The following is a 12,951-nucleotide window of genomic DNA, read 5'->3' as shown; positions in this document are numbered from 1 at the left end:
TCTAATTCTATGATGTGGTTTTGTTTTGTTTTGTTTTTCTCCTGCAGAACTATCTCACTTTGCTGGATGATGAAGATCACAGACTGGAATACCTTAAAATCCAAGATGAGCAGCATTTAGTAATAGAAGGTATAAAAAGTATAATTGACTATACCTCTAAAAATAGAGATTTACTGAGTGTACCTATGGGGAGGTGATGGCAGAGCTAATTCAGGAAAGTTTCCCTGTATTTTGTCCCTATTTTGAAATACATTTGGATCTCTCAACAGCACAGAGTCATGGTGGTGGCTCATGAACTGATTTGTTCAGACCTGGTGGATCTTTACTGAGAATTAGAATAAGCACTGAAAAATTTGCTATTCAACAGCAAAAGCAATCCCAAGGCTGCTTCCTAAAGATGTTACTGGTGTGCTTGGAGGGATGCCAGTGTTAGAATGAGTTCCAGTAATGATTAGAAACATTGAAATGGAAACTAGCAAAAATAATAGCTAGAAGTAAGCACATTTCTAATCCCAAATATTAGAAAATTTTAATTAAACCTCTTCAGCTGTGTAAGCTCTCTGGAGTAAGTAACAATTTTTAAAAACCCCTTTTCATGTCCTTTTCTAGTTCGAAACAAAGACATGAGCTGGCCAGAGGAGATGTCTTTTATAGCAAACAGCAGTAAAATAGACAGACACAAAGGTGAGTCTTTCACAGAGTATCTGGATTACGATGAGAAGAGGAATCCAAGAAAACAGTTGAAATGTTGAAACAATTCTTTTGAACACGAGTCCTGTTAACATTGGGTGAGGCCTTTTATGCTGCTTTGCTTGGCCTTTTTATTAACGTCAGTGCTGGAGATGTGGGAGCGTGGGATCTTTTGTTTATCACCTTGGATTTTGTTAAAGCAAGGAATAATCAAGATTTTAACAAGTGAACCCAGAATTTTCAGTACCATAATTACCTGTAAATATTCTGTATGGGTTTCACTGCTGTCTGTGATGGATCAGACCAACAAAATACCTCAATTTCTGTGAGGCAGGCTTGAGAGAGCAGATATTTTAAACATCTGCTGCATCCCTGCAATGTCATCATTGGCTCCAATTAAATTGGTTACTGCGAGAAGATGCTGCTACTACATTCAGAATTTTCTCATCTGCACAACTACTGAAATGATGGTTTTTGGGGTTTTTTTTCCTCAGTTCCTACTGAGAAGGGTGCCACAGGCCTGAGCAATCTGGGGAACACGTGCTTCATGAACTCCAGCATCCAGTGTGTCAGCAACACCCAGCCCCTGACACGTTACTTCATCTCAGGGAGGCACCTCTACGAGCTGAACAGGTAATTCCTGGGGGACAGCAGGGGCTTTTGGGGTGCTGGAACATTTATTCAGGGCTGTCTGCTCCTGCAAGCTGACATTCAGTGTAAAGGAGTGGTTGAAATTCAGTGTTAGCAGCTCTGCAGCAGATACTGCGTTAGAGGCGTGGAAATACCAACTCTTGTTTCTGCTTCCTCCTTCATCTCCAGGCTTGAGCTGTGCTTAAAGGGTAACCTGGTGTTTGTTCCTTTGTGATTTCCAGGACAAACCCCATAGGAATGAAAGGACACATGGCCAAGTGCTATGGGGATTTGGTCCAGGAGCTGTGGAGCGGCACCCAGAAGAACATAGCCCCCTTAAAGCTGAGGGTGAGTTAGAACAAGGATTTCTTGGAAAAGCAGAAATTCAGTGCACTTTTTCCTGGTGTTACCTGTACTGGAGCAATCTGGAGACTCAGAGTCTCCCCTGGAAGGAGCAGTGTTGATCACACCTGGTGGAGTTTGTGATTTTAAGGCCAAAGGAGTTGCATGATGTGATGCAGGTTGTGCTGTAAGAAGTGGCTTTTACAGCCCCTTTTAGGTCCAAAAGATGATGCATTTCCCTGTAAATGAGCTTTTGTTCCGAAAGCAAAGGGGCTCCCTTCAGCTCTTGGCAGTTGAATTTGTGTTCATTGACAGCACGTGTCTCATTGACAATATTTTGATTTATTTTAACATTTTTTACATTACATTAAATAAGTTTCTGCTTTTTTGTTTGGTTTTTTTTTTTTTTTTTTTAAATAGTGGACAATAGCAAAATATGCTCCAAGGTTTAATGGCTTTCAACAGCAAGACTCACAGGAGCTCCTGGCTTTTCTTCTGGATGGGCTTCACGAGGATTTGAACAGAGTTCATGATAAGCCATATGTGGAGCTGAAGGACAGCGACGGTCGGCCAGACTGGGAAGTGGCAGCTGAGGTGGGGCTTCAAATCTTTGGCTTTTGGGGTGTTTTTTCTTTTCCTTACAGTACTGAGCTGAGATATTGTTGAGGCTGCCTGTGGCAACACTTTTGTGACTGCAGCACCTTTTGGATCCTGTCAGAGCTGTGATTTACAGAGATAATTTCAGCTTTTGAGCTGAAAATTAATTTAATTGTTGTGATAAAATTATCAAGATGATACTTCGCAACAATTTTGAACAACTCAAAATTAGGGAGTATCAAAATATTTCAAGATGTCTGATGATCCCCTCGGAAATGTTTTAAATGGCGTCATACCTTGATTATGGTGTTGAGAACTTTAATTGTGCTGTAACTTCCTATTTTTTGGAAATTAGGAAATAACTTTTTTGGAAATAGTTTGACTCCCACAGGCCAGGGAAACTTTGGAGACCAATGAAGTAGTCTCCAGTTTCTAACTTTGTATTATATTTGTTTTGTGCTTCATTTCAGGCCTGGGAAAACCATCTGAGAAGAAACAGATCCATTGTTGTAGATTTATTTCATGGGCAGCTGAAGTCACAAGTGAAATGTAAAACCTGTGGGCATATAAGTGTTAGGTTTGACCCTTTTAATTTTTTATCCTTGCCTTTGCCAATGGACAGCTACATGCACCTAGAAATTACAGGTGAGTGGTGTAAATGTGTCGTTCCTAAAATAAAATCTGTATAAGTGGATCAGCTACAAAACATCAAAGTTTGATGTTTGTATTAATACTTGTTAAGACTAATAGTCATTTTAATATAACAGAGTGCAAGAATTTGCATTGGAGCACAGTCAAACCAAGATAAAATTTTTAGAAACAGAAAAGGATGGCCCAATTTTAGTCTTGATTGAAGGATTTAATACAAAACCTTTTTAAAATTGAGATTTTGAGAACTTCCCTTCTGTTTCCTCTCTTGTGGAGGTTGTCCTAAATCTGCCCAGAGGAAAAACAGGGGCTGGGGGGAGAACACAACATGGGGCATGAACTGTGCTCTGAAGGAGTGGGGATTGCTGGAAAAGAGGCAAAAGGAAAGATGTAAAAAAGTGAAACAAATTTTGAGACCATTTTCTACTGCCTATGCAGCAAGAGATTCTCTGACATTGACATCGCCTGCAGACCTTGAAAATTGACTGGGAAAATAAAATAAATCATCCATTCAGGTTGGGGAAAAAAATAATTTCCAGTAAGTAGGGAGCTGTAATGTATTATTGTCATTAAAAGTTGCCTGGGTTGCTGAGCAGGGTGTTTCCTTTCCCCTTTCCAGTAATTAAATTAGATGGTACCACTCCTGTTCGATATGGGCTGAGATTGAACATGGATGAGAAGTACACGGGCTTGAAAAAACAGCTGAGTGAACTCTGTGGCCTCAAACCAGAGCAGATTTTGCTTGCAGAGGTGCACAGCTCCAATATAAAGGTAAAAACAAAAAAAGATGAATTATTGCTGCCACGTGCTTTGGGTGCTTTTGTTACTTCTTTGTTATTTTTAACATTTAAGCTTTGCTTACAAGGGCTGTGAAATAATTTAACTAAAAGTTAGCTATCTCTCTATATGAACTTTTATTTCATTCTCAAACAGTAATTTGACTTGCTGTAAATAATTAAAATTGATTGCTAATGATATTTTTAGGAAAAAAACTCCTCTTGAGGTAATAAATCTCAAGTTAAGGTGCTGTGGTGGGTTTAAACACTGCCAAGACATCAGGACCATAAGTAATGACTGGTTTATAGTGTGTATGGATAATTCCAGGTGGATTTTTTTTTGCTGCAGATTAAAAGTGCTTGAAATGAGATGTTCTTGGTGTGTTTAGAGAGCCACTGGTAACTCCTGCAGGGGGCTTGGGCTCCTTTATTCTTCTGGAAGGGTGTGAGGAGGCAGATGGGAGGGAGAGAGGAGCTGATAAAGACAGTTTTTAGGAATCCAAGTGCCTGAGCTTCTTTCCCTCTCTCCTGAAGAACTTCCCTCAGGACAACCAGAAGGTGCGGCTGTCCGTGAGCGGCTTCCTGTGCGCGTTCGAGATCCCCGTCCCGGGCTCCCCCACGTCAGCCTCCAGCCCCGTGCAGACAGGTGAGAGCAAACTCTGCTTTTCCTGCTCGCTTAAACTGCGGCGGTGAGAAGCCCAGGACCGAGCTCGACCGTAAAGCCAGGATTAAGGAAGGGCCAAGCGCGGGGTGCGCTCGGGGAACGGAAAGGACCAAAACGCCGAGCTCAGCTGTGGTTGCCAGTGATTGCTGATTGAGTTGTCTGCCTGCAGAGATCTCAGCTGGGCCGGCAGCCAACGGAGCCCCCAGCATCCTGCCGAACGGGGACGTCCCCAAGCCAAGCCTCATTCCCAACGGGATGCCAAACACCGTGGTGCCATGTGCGACGGAGCGCGGCCCGCCCAGCTGGGCGCTCAACGGCCACGTGCCCTCGCTGTGCGACAGCCCCTGCACCGGCTACATCATTGCAGTGCACAGGAAAATGGTCAGTGGCCTTGGAAAGGAAAAGTTCTAAAAAGCAAAGGTTTAGTTGTTTCTTTTTCCTGCATCCGCATGATAATTGTACGCGTTTGTGTTTGATAACCTCGCCGTAATATCATAAAATATCAGCGTTTTTCAAGTCAGTGATCAAAACTTACAGTATTTAATATTGGAATTAGTGTGGTTTTTAATACAATTAGTGATTAATCCTAATTGCCAAGGCCACAAGGGCAGCAATCCGGGTGATTTTTGTACTGTGAGTTAATGCAACGTTCACATCTGACTCCTCCGTTTTCTTCCCGCAGATGAGGACAGAGCTGTATTTTCTCTCATCCCAGAAGAATCGGCCCAGTCTCTTTGGAATGCCGTTGATTGTTCCGTGCACGGTGCACACGCGGAAAAGGGACCTCTATGATGCTGTGTGGATCCAGGTTTCCAGGCTGGCCAGCCCCCTCCCTCCTCAGGAAGCCAGTAACCATGCACAGGACTGGTGAGTTGGGCACCTCAGCCGTGGAGCCGGGTTAGAATACACTGCCTTACCCTTCCGTGCAAGATTTGAAATTGTGTTCATTTGATTTCTCGTAATAATGGCAGTAATTAAAATTAAATCCTTTTTAGTGCAGTTAAATGTAGCTGCACTTAAATGTTGGCATCCTTCTTATCCAGTGACGGATAATTATTTATAGCTGACAAATTTCAGCCATGGAAAGGCAGCTTTTAATAGTAAATTGTGACCAAAATTATCATTTTGAGGGTTTTTCTTTAAGTAATCATAACGAGCCCAGTGAAGGGAGGTAATAGCAGTGAGAGTGCTGCTGTTTGATGTTGTGTTCTCCTCTATTTCAGTGATGACAGCATGGGGTATCAGTACCCCTTCACCCTCAGGGTAGTTCAGAAGGATGGAAATTCTTGTGCTTGGTGTCCGTGGTACAGGTAAATTGTCCTTTTTTCCATTTACAGCAGGGAATCACTTCAGCAGAAAGGTAATTTATGGTAATGGGTCTGTGGTACATTTCAGACTTCAGAGGTAATATCAGACAATAAGAATCTGGAATGTAATTTCACCAGAATTCTCTCCAGGCAGACTTGCGCTGCAGCACAGCTTTTATGACTTGCAGAGCTGAAAGTTCTGCTGCCACAGAAACTTTAAATTAGGAGACAGAAATGAGATTATCCAGAAAGCTGTTAACCTCTTACATTACTCTGTGTCTGTGTGCAGTCTTGGATGTCCACAGACTTGCATGGTTTGGGGAGATTCGCACAAACCCAGATTTTCAGATGTAATTCATCTGCCCCTGTGAGTTCCTTGCCATTTGAAGGGTAAGATCTAAAATGGGCAATAAGAAATTCACCCTGGAAGGATGCTTGGAATAAACAAAGACTTGCTAACGAAAATTCCAGACCCTTCTGGAAGGTATTCAGGCCATAAACTAATTTTTTAGGAAGTGTTTTGTAGCTCTTAGGATTAGTTATCACGATGAAAATGACTTGTGGAGGCAGAGCAGTGGAGATTTTGGTGTTGTAGCTGTGTTTGGTCAGCACTGGACCATAATGGAATGGAAGGGACCTTAAAGATCATCCCATTCCAACACCTTCCACTGGATCCTGTGCAGCAGATGGTGGAGCTCACCCAGCTGCTTCCACTTCTCACTCTGGTAAAGTTTTGCAATAAAAACACAAATCACTCTGAGCATTGCTGCATAAAAACGTCTCACGCCGAAGGCGAGCCCTGGAGCTTGGAGGGTGCAGGTGATACAAACCAAGGAGCAGAAGTGAATTAATGTAGAAGTGCTTGGACACTTCACTGACCACCCCCAACCTTTTTGTTTCAGGTTCTGCCGTGGCTGTAAGATTGAGTGCACAGAGGACAGGGCTTGTGTGGGCAATGCCTACATTGCCGTGGACTGGGACCCCACGGCGCTGCACCTGCGCTACCAGACCTCGCAGGAACGGGTAAAATACCAGCAGCACCCCGTGGCTCTCTGTTAGCGCCTCTGAAACACCACCCACCACAGCCCTTTTTGTTTCTTTGATGCTGCTTTTGTCTGTTTTCTGTCAAACCGAAGGCAGCAGTCGTTGGGGCAGTGTATTCTGGATAAATCGATGTCTTGATGTTAGATCTCTTACGTGCTCTAATGGTGTGGAAGGGAAGCTTTTAAAGAACCACAGCAGTGCATTTGCTGTCTGTTGTGGATTGCTTTTAAGCTAGTCAAGATATATAATAAAATATTACATAATACATTACAAAATATCTTAATTTGATAAAATTTCTCTAAGTATAAACAGTTATGCATGTGAGTAAACCTATTTCCTCATTAAGCCAAAAAACACATCTGAAGGTAAGCCTGTAGCTGGGTTAATCTGGAATAACTGTTCCAATTTGTGAGTTTTATCTATAACGTTGTGCTTTATGGATAATTTCTAAGCAGAGCCCAAGTATAAGACCAGTGAATTATTTTTTTCTGCCTCTTCATAACTGAAACAAAATTCCTGCTAAAACTTACCACATCTCGTTTTTATCTTTAATTCTGACCAAGCCAGCGGAGTTATTAGTGTGATACTGTGAGGAGAGCTCTCCTCTGAGCAGTGTGTGTTACATTTCCGAGTCAGAGACAGTTTTCTCTCCCTTCAGATCGTGGAAGAGCATGAGAGTGTTGAGCAGAGCCGCCGAGCGCAGGCAGAGCCCATCAACCTGGACAGTTGTCTGCGAGCCTTCACCAGCGAGGAGGAGCTGGGGGAGGATGAGATGTACTACTGCTCCAAGTGCAAGACCCACTGTCTGGCCACCAAAAAACTGGATCTTTGGAGGCTTCCCCCTATTTTGGTAGGATCTTGTGTCATTTTCCTCCTCAGCAGCAAACCCAAAGCAAATGTTCCCAAATCTGCCAAGCAGCCTTGCTGTGGATAAGATGATTTGCTTTGTTCACACTCTCGGGTGGGGGCACTGACTGAGTTTGCAGGCAAATAAAGCAAACCTCAAATCCTTTAGAATGTTTTTGGCTGCTGCCTTGCAGGAAGTGGTGGTGGTTTGTGCTCAGTGTCAGCTCATGCTCAGGTGGTGACACCATCTCCTCTCTGGTTGTGGAACACCTGCAGTTCTTATTTTTCATACTTTGCAGCTAATTCAAAACAGACAGTGCTGATCACTGAACTGAAGCAACCTTTGCCATCATTTCCACATGAAAATGTTAGTTTAGTATTTTACCGGCTCGACACAAAATCCAGATTGGGACACAGAGCATTATTTTTACTAGCATAGAATAAAATGCGTATGTTTTGGGAAAAACTCTCTTTAAACGGTGAAATTACTCACTAGGATGTCATTGCCCCCCTTTAATAATTTTCTCCCACGTTTCCCCTCAGATCATTCACCTGAAAAGATTTCAGTTCGTTAACGGCCGCTGGATAAAATCCCAGAAAATCGTTAAGTTTCCCAGAGAAAATTTTGACCCAAGTGCCTTTTTGGTACAAAGGGATCCGAGTCATTTCCAAAGGAAGCAGCTCACCCTGCAGGTCGAGAGCTTTCCTGAAGCACGGGCTGGCCAAGGGGACACCAGGAGAACAGATGTGCAGGTGACTGGCACAGCTGGAGAAGGGGACACGCTGAACAGGAGTCCATCCTCCCTAAACACTGCTGTCCTCAATAATGTCAAAGGTAGGGAGTGACTGGGGAGAATTCCGCTCAGTGCTGGTGTTTGGAGGGGAGAAATGTTATTATGTACGAAACTTTGATGTTTGGGAGGGTTTTCTTGCCAAAGCACTACATTTGGAAATGTTTCTTAGCGACAATTTAGCATAAAAATGAAAGAAAATTTAAGAAGCTGCTCAGTGACAGCAGATATTGGTACTTGTGGAAGTGGGCTGGAATTAGAGTGAGGGATGTGCTCCTGCATGAAAGAATTAAATTTCAGTTTTTAGGTGCATGGGTGTGTGTGTACAAAGATGGGGTTTTATTTCTGTACATTACTCATGAGCTGCAGTGGAACAGTGGGGTTTAATGTTTGATTATTTAAAAAAAAAAAAAAACACTTTAAAAAGAAATCTCGACTGTGTTTGTACTCATCTTGGTAAATCTCTGTGCTTTCTGCCCTAGCATCTCCATCCTTGGGGAGGAAGAGTGGAACCAGCTGCCCTTCAAGTAAAAACAGCAGCCCCAACAGCAGCCCGAGGACTTTGGGGAGAGGCAAAGGGCGCCTGCGGCTGCCCCAGCTGGGGAAAAACAAACTGTCCAGCAGCAAGGAGAACCTGGCTGCAAACAGGGAGAACGGTGCTGAGCACGAGCAGGGGGATGCCCTGACTAAAGGACAGGCTTTGGGGGGCAGCCAGAGCGAGCTGTACCCCGGGCAGGACAGCGAGGGGGCTCTGGCCAACGGCTTCCTGTGGGAGCAGAGCTCGCTGAGCAACGGGCAGGGCGAGAACCACAGCGAGGACGACAGCGCCGACGACCAAAGAGACGACGTCTGGGTCAACCCCATCTACAACCTATATGCAATCTCGGTAGGTGGCTGCTGCTGTGCCAGCACTGCTCCTGGGGACACTGCTGTCACCAGAGGCCTTTGCTGGGGTCCTGCCAGCTCGGGCCTCTGTAGGGAAGGGGAGCGAAAGTCAGCGCAGTCAATTCGCCCTAAAACTGGGTGCGAATTAAGTCTCTGCTCGTTTGTTCTGCTTGTGTATGTGAAGTGAGCTCCAGCTGTTGTCGTGGTGGCTCGCTCGCAGATGATGAGCTTGGGAATCATTCATTGGATGTTTGATCCAGGATTTCCTTTCTTCATTTTCCTCAGTGCCATTCAGGAATTATGGGAGGGGGTCATTACGTCACTTATGCCAAAAACCCGAACAACAAGTGGTACTGCTACAACGACAGCAGCTGCAAGGTAAAGCACTTCTTTTTCCTCATTATTTCATGTCATTATTCTAATTATTTCAAATCATTTTTGCCTTGGTTACCCAGAGCTAAAGAAATTTAGAACGGGAAATTCTAGCTAAAGAAATTTTAGAATCACAGAATGATTTAGGTTGGAAGGAACCTTAAAGTTCATCGTATTCCACCCCGCTGCTATAGCAGGGACACCTTCCACTAAATCAATCATTTGTGGAGAGCTGCTGGTTTGAAATCAGGAGCATCTCCAAAGCTGCATCGGATAAATATTAATATTATTAACTGAAATTGTACGTGAGGTTTTCTTCCCAAGGTCACATCTGTTCATCAGCTGCTCCCACAGTTAAGGGAAGATGCTTATTTCATACAAAGATGGAAAGATGTCTAAGAATGGAAAGCCAGGAATGCATTTCCATGATGGCAGCAGTTTGTATTCAATTGGTGAATAACTCGGCTCTGACACTTCTAAGGATTTGCATTCATCGCTCTAAAAATTGTCAGAGTTCCCAAGTAATTCGTGGAGTGAGATAACAAAGAGGGGAGACAGAACACGGGATTCCTTGTGCTACACCCAGTTAAAAATACCCTTCTTGGGGCAGTAGTGTGTGTTTGAAGTGCAGCAGTTATCCCATGGGCTTTTCCCGGGTGTTTTCCCTGTGTCAGGAGTTGCACCCGGACGAGATCGACACGGACTCTGCCTACATTCTGTTCTACGAGCAGCAGGGGGTGGACTATGCCCAGTTCCTGCCCAAGATCGATGGCAAGAAGATGGCAGACACGAGCAGCATGGACGAGGACTTCGAGTCCGACTACAAGAAGTACTGCGTGCTGCAGTGAGCCTGAGCTGCCGCGGGCTGCGGGAGAAGCCCCGGGATGTGCCCTCGGGCAGGCGTGACTGAGACAGGGAACAGCTCCTGGCTGTCCCCTGGGAGCTGAAAGCACAAAAAGAGCCCCCTGGTTAAGCAGTTAATATCCAGTAGTATCGTTTTGTTCTGTTTTCTCACTACATGCTCGAAACGTTTCTGATGTTGGACATCCGAGACTGCCACTGGCCTTTAAATCCAATGGTTTGAGAAAAGCCGACTAGGACCAAATAAGAGCTAAATTAAACATCCAAATAAGAGCTAAACAGAGTAGTGTAGAGTTTACCAACTGTTCTAACACCCCCCCCGAGGCTCTCGTTAGGTTTAAGGTAACGGGGAAAAACAATTTGTAGTGTTGTCTTTGGACAACATGATATTGCTACCTCCTTTTTCCTGCAGTTTTATTGCATTGTATTGGCAAAACAGGGAAGGCGAGAGAAGGAAAAGTGCACGAATGGAAACAAATTACCGTCGTGGGGAAGAGAAGTTTCCGGTTTTGCCACCACTAATGTGTGTCAGTTGCTTTCTTTCTGTGTGTTGGGAGCACAACCAAATCATCATTTGAGAAGAGGTTAATTTCTACACTTGAATGGTTTATTATTACTTGTGTTTTCTCCACGTGTTGGCTGTGCAGATCAACATGTTTCAGGAATGGCTTTTCTGCCTGAAGAGTGCTGGCTCAAACTTTTTTGAGCTGCCTCGAGAAGAAACTTCAGGTTGGAGAGAGTAGTTGTGATTACACTCACGGTGTCTTAAAACGTGCACATTGCACAAAACGTTCCCAGCTTTTGGAAGGAGAGATGCTTGAGCTTGTGTTTCATGACTGGCGTTGCTTTTGAAATTTTGCACTTTTGAAAATGCATCTGATTCAGTTGAGAGCCACAGTTTGTTTGGTTTTTCTGTTGTTGTTGTTGTAAGGGCTCTGGAGCGAACGGCTGTGAATATCCACTGTGTATTTCAGAGGAAGAAGCTGTGGCTGTCAGGTAGCTGTCGTAGCATTCATGGATGGAGGGGTTTTTTTTAATTGGTTTCCTAACTCAGTTTCTTGTTTTCAAAATTTGGTTGCCTTTTCAAATTACCTTTTTGTTTGTTTGTTACACCAGGTTATGCAAATCCTTGCAATTAAACCAGACTTGCTTTCCGTGCCCTTGCAACATGCTCTGTAACTCAAGGGCTTCTTGCGTGAGGGAAAGTGTGACTTAGCAGAGACTGGAAAAAAAAGAGAGGGTTGTTTTTTTTGAGCAGGCATTTCTTTAAACATTTTCAGTGTTAAATTGTTTGCATATCTGAATGAAGATAAAAATTTTCACTCTTTTGGCCTTTTGTTCTTCAGCTGAGCTTAAGCAGCTTATTAATTTTGTCGTACATCATCATCTTCCCAGTTCTCTAGATTTTTGTACCTCCACTAACAAAACTGTTACTCACGTGGTTCTCTGCGATTAATGTTTGGATTCACTTTGGGGAGTTTGACGAGAATGCCAAACCTTCAGCGAGTTTTATCATTTCCAGGAGGATCTGGGGTTTATCCATTTAAGAAGTGGTATCAGCTGGTCTGGCTGTCTTTGCTCAGGCAGAGCCCTCCCAGCCTTTGGAGGCTGTGCCTCTTTGGGGACAGCAAACCTGTTCCAAAAATGAGTCTTGTCTTACCTGTCAGGTGTTGCTCCTTATCCTCTATGGTCTTTTATCTTTGAAGTGGTCTGAACATTGAGCCTGAAGAAAAGCAAACATGACTTGTGAATTTCTAGGTTAGAGGCTTTTTCAACACCCACTTGTCTACTCCTCCCTCTGCAAACTCCATGAAAAGTGAAAGATTTTCAACTGATTTACTTTAAAATGTTTTATTTAAGCAGGTAGCACAATCTACTAATGTTATTTGATCTTCTGTGTTTGTTACATTGGTTGTAATTAATTTTTTAAATTAAATTAATTCAAGAATTAGTAGTAAATTTATTAAGTTAACTATTAACGACATTCACTTTGTAAATTATTGTATAAAACTTATTGACAATGCACTGACTTTAGAAAGATGTTAATGTACATAAATGCCTTGTAAATAAAATAGTGTCGATGTACTGGAATATGAGCTGTATTAAAACAAAGGTATTGGTAATTGTATATGGAGTGAACCTGTTTATCTGTAACTATATTATTCAAACAAATTAAATACTGTGGATGCAGATGAAGTGTCACTTCTTGTCAGATAATTTTTAATAACTGTTTTCCTGCTTTGAAGTGTCTGTGCCGCTTCCACGAAGCTTAAATGCCTTTGAAGCATGGGCGTGCATCCAGCAATTCTTTGCAGCTTCTTCATTGTTTACAAAAAGGTAAGTCGGGTATTTTGTTGATGATAATAACACTTATTACTTGAAAACAATCCCTGTCAGCAGCGAAGCGATCCCTCAGGTACAGGAAGGTTTTGCTCTGGTGTCTTTGGGCAGGTACCTGATGTGCAGTCCTGCTGCTGAGCTGTCCCTGCTGCTGTTTG

General features: G+C 43.3%; 1 protein-coding gene across 8 annotated transcripts in view; it reads left to right on the top strand.

The window, feature by feature from the left end:
* USP32 (ubiquitin specific peptidase 32) overlaps positions 1-12,654 on the top strand; it is a 63,141-nt gene extending 50,487 nt beyond the window's left edge. For all 8 annotated transcript variants that reach the window (XM_058422986.1, XM_058422985.1, XM_058422984.1 and 5 more), the window contains exons 18-34: positions 48-129; positions 610-684; positions 1,185-1,323; positions 1,563-1,668; positions 2,083-2,256; positions 2,730-2,904; positions 3,527-3,678; positions 4,218-4,329; positions 4,517-4,728; positions 5,030-5,214; positions 5,571-5,657; positions 6,557-6,677; positions 7,357-7,548; positions 8,088-8,379; positions 8,818-9,221; positions 9,506-9,598; positions 10,267-12,654. In XM_058422986.1, the coding sequence (XP_058278969.1) occupies positions 48-129; positions 610-684; positions 1,185-1,323; positions 1,563-1,668; positions 2,083-2,256; positions 2,730-2,904; positions 3,527-3,678; positions 4,218-4,329; positions 4,517-4,728; positions 5,030-5,214; positions 5,571-5,657; positions 6,557-6,677; positions 7,357-7,548; positions 8,088-8,379; positions 8,818-9,221; positions 9,506-9,598; positions 10,267-10,440 (2,775 nt within the window). In that variant the 3' untranslated portion in view covers positions 10,441-12,654. The remainder of the gene's footprint in view (positions 1-47; positions 130-609; positions 685-1,184; positions 1,324-1,562; positions 1,669-2,082; positions 2,257-2,729; positions 2,905-3,526; positions 3,679-4,217; positions 4,330-4,516; positions 4,729-5,029; positions 5,215-5,570; positions 5,658-6,556; positions 6,678-7,356; positions 7,549-8,087; positions 8,380-8,817; positions 9,222-9,505; positions 9,599-10,266) is intronic.
* The last annotated feature ends 297 nt before the right edge of the window (positions 12,655-12,951 follow it).

Source organism: Hirundo rustica, chromosome 19, assembly GCF_015227805.2.
Source record: "Hirundo rustica isolate bHirRus1 chromosome 19, bHirRus1.pri.v3, whole genome shotgun sequence".
NCBI classification, from domain to species: domain Eukaryota; kingdom Metazoa; phylum Chordata; class Aves; order Passeriformes; family Hirundinidae; genus Hirundo; species Hirundo rustica.
The sequence above is the reverse complement of the archived record's forward strand: the minus strand, read 5'-3'. Positions and strand labels throughout refer to the sequence as shown.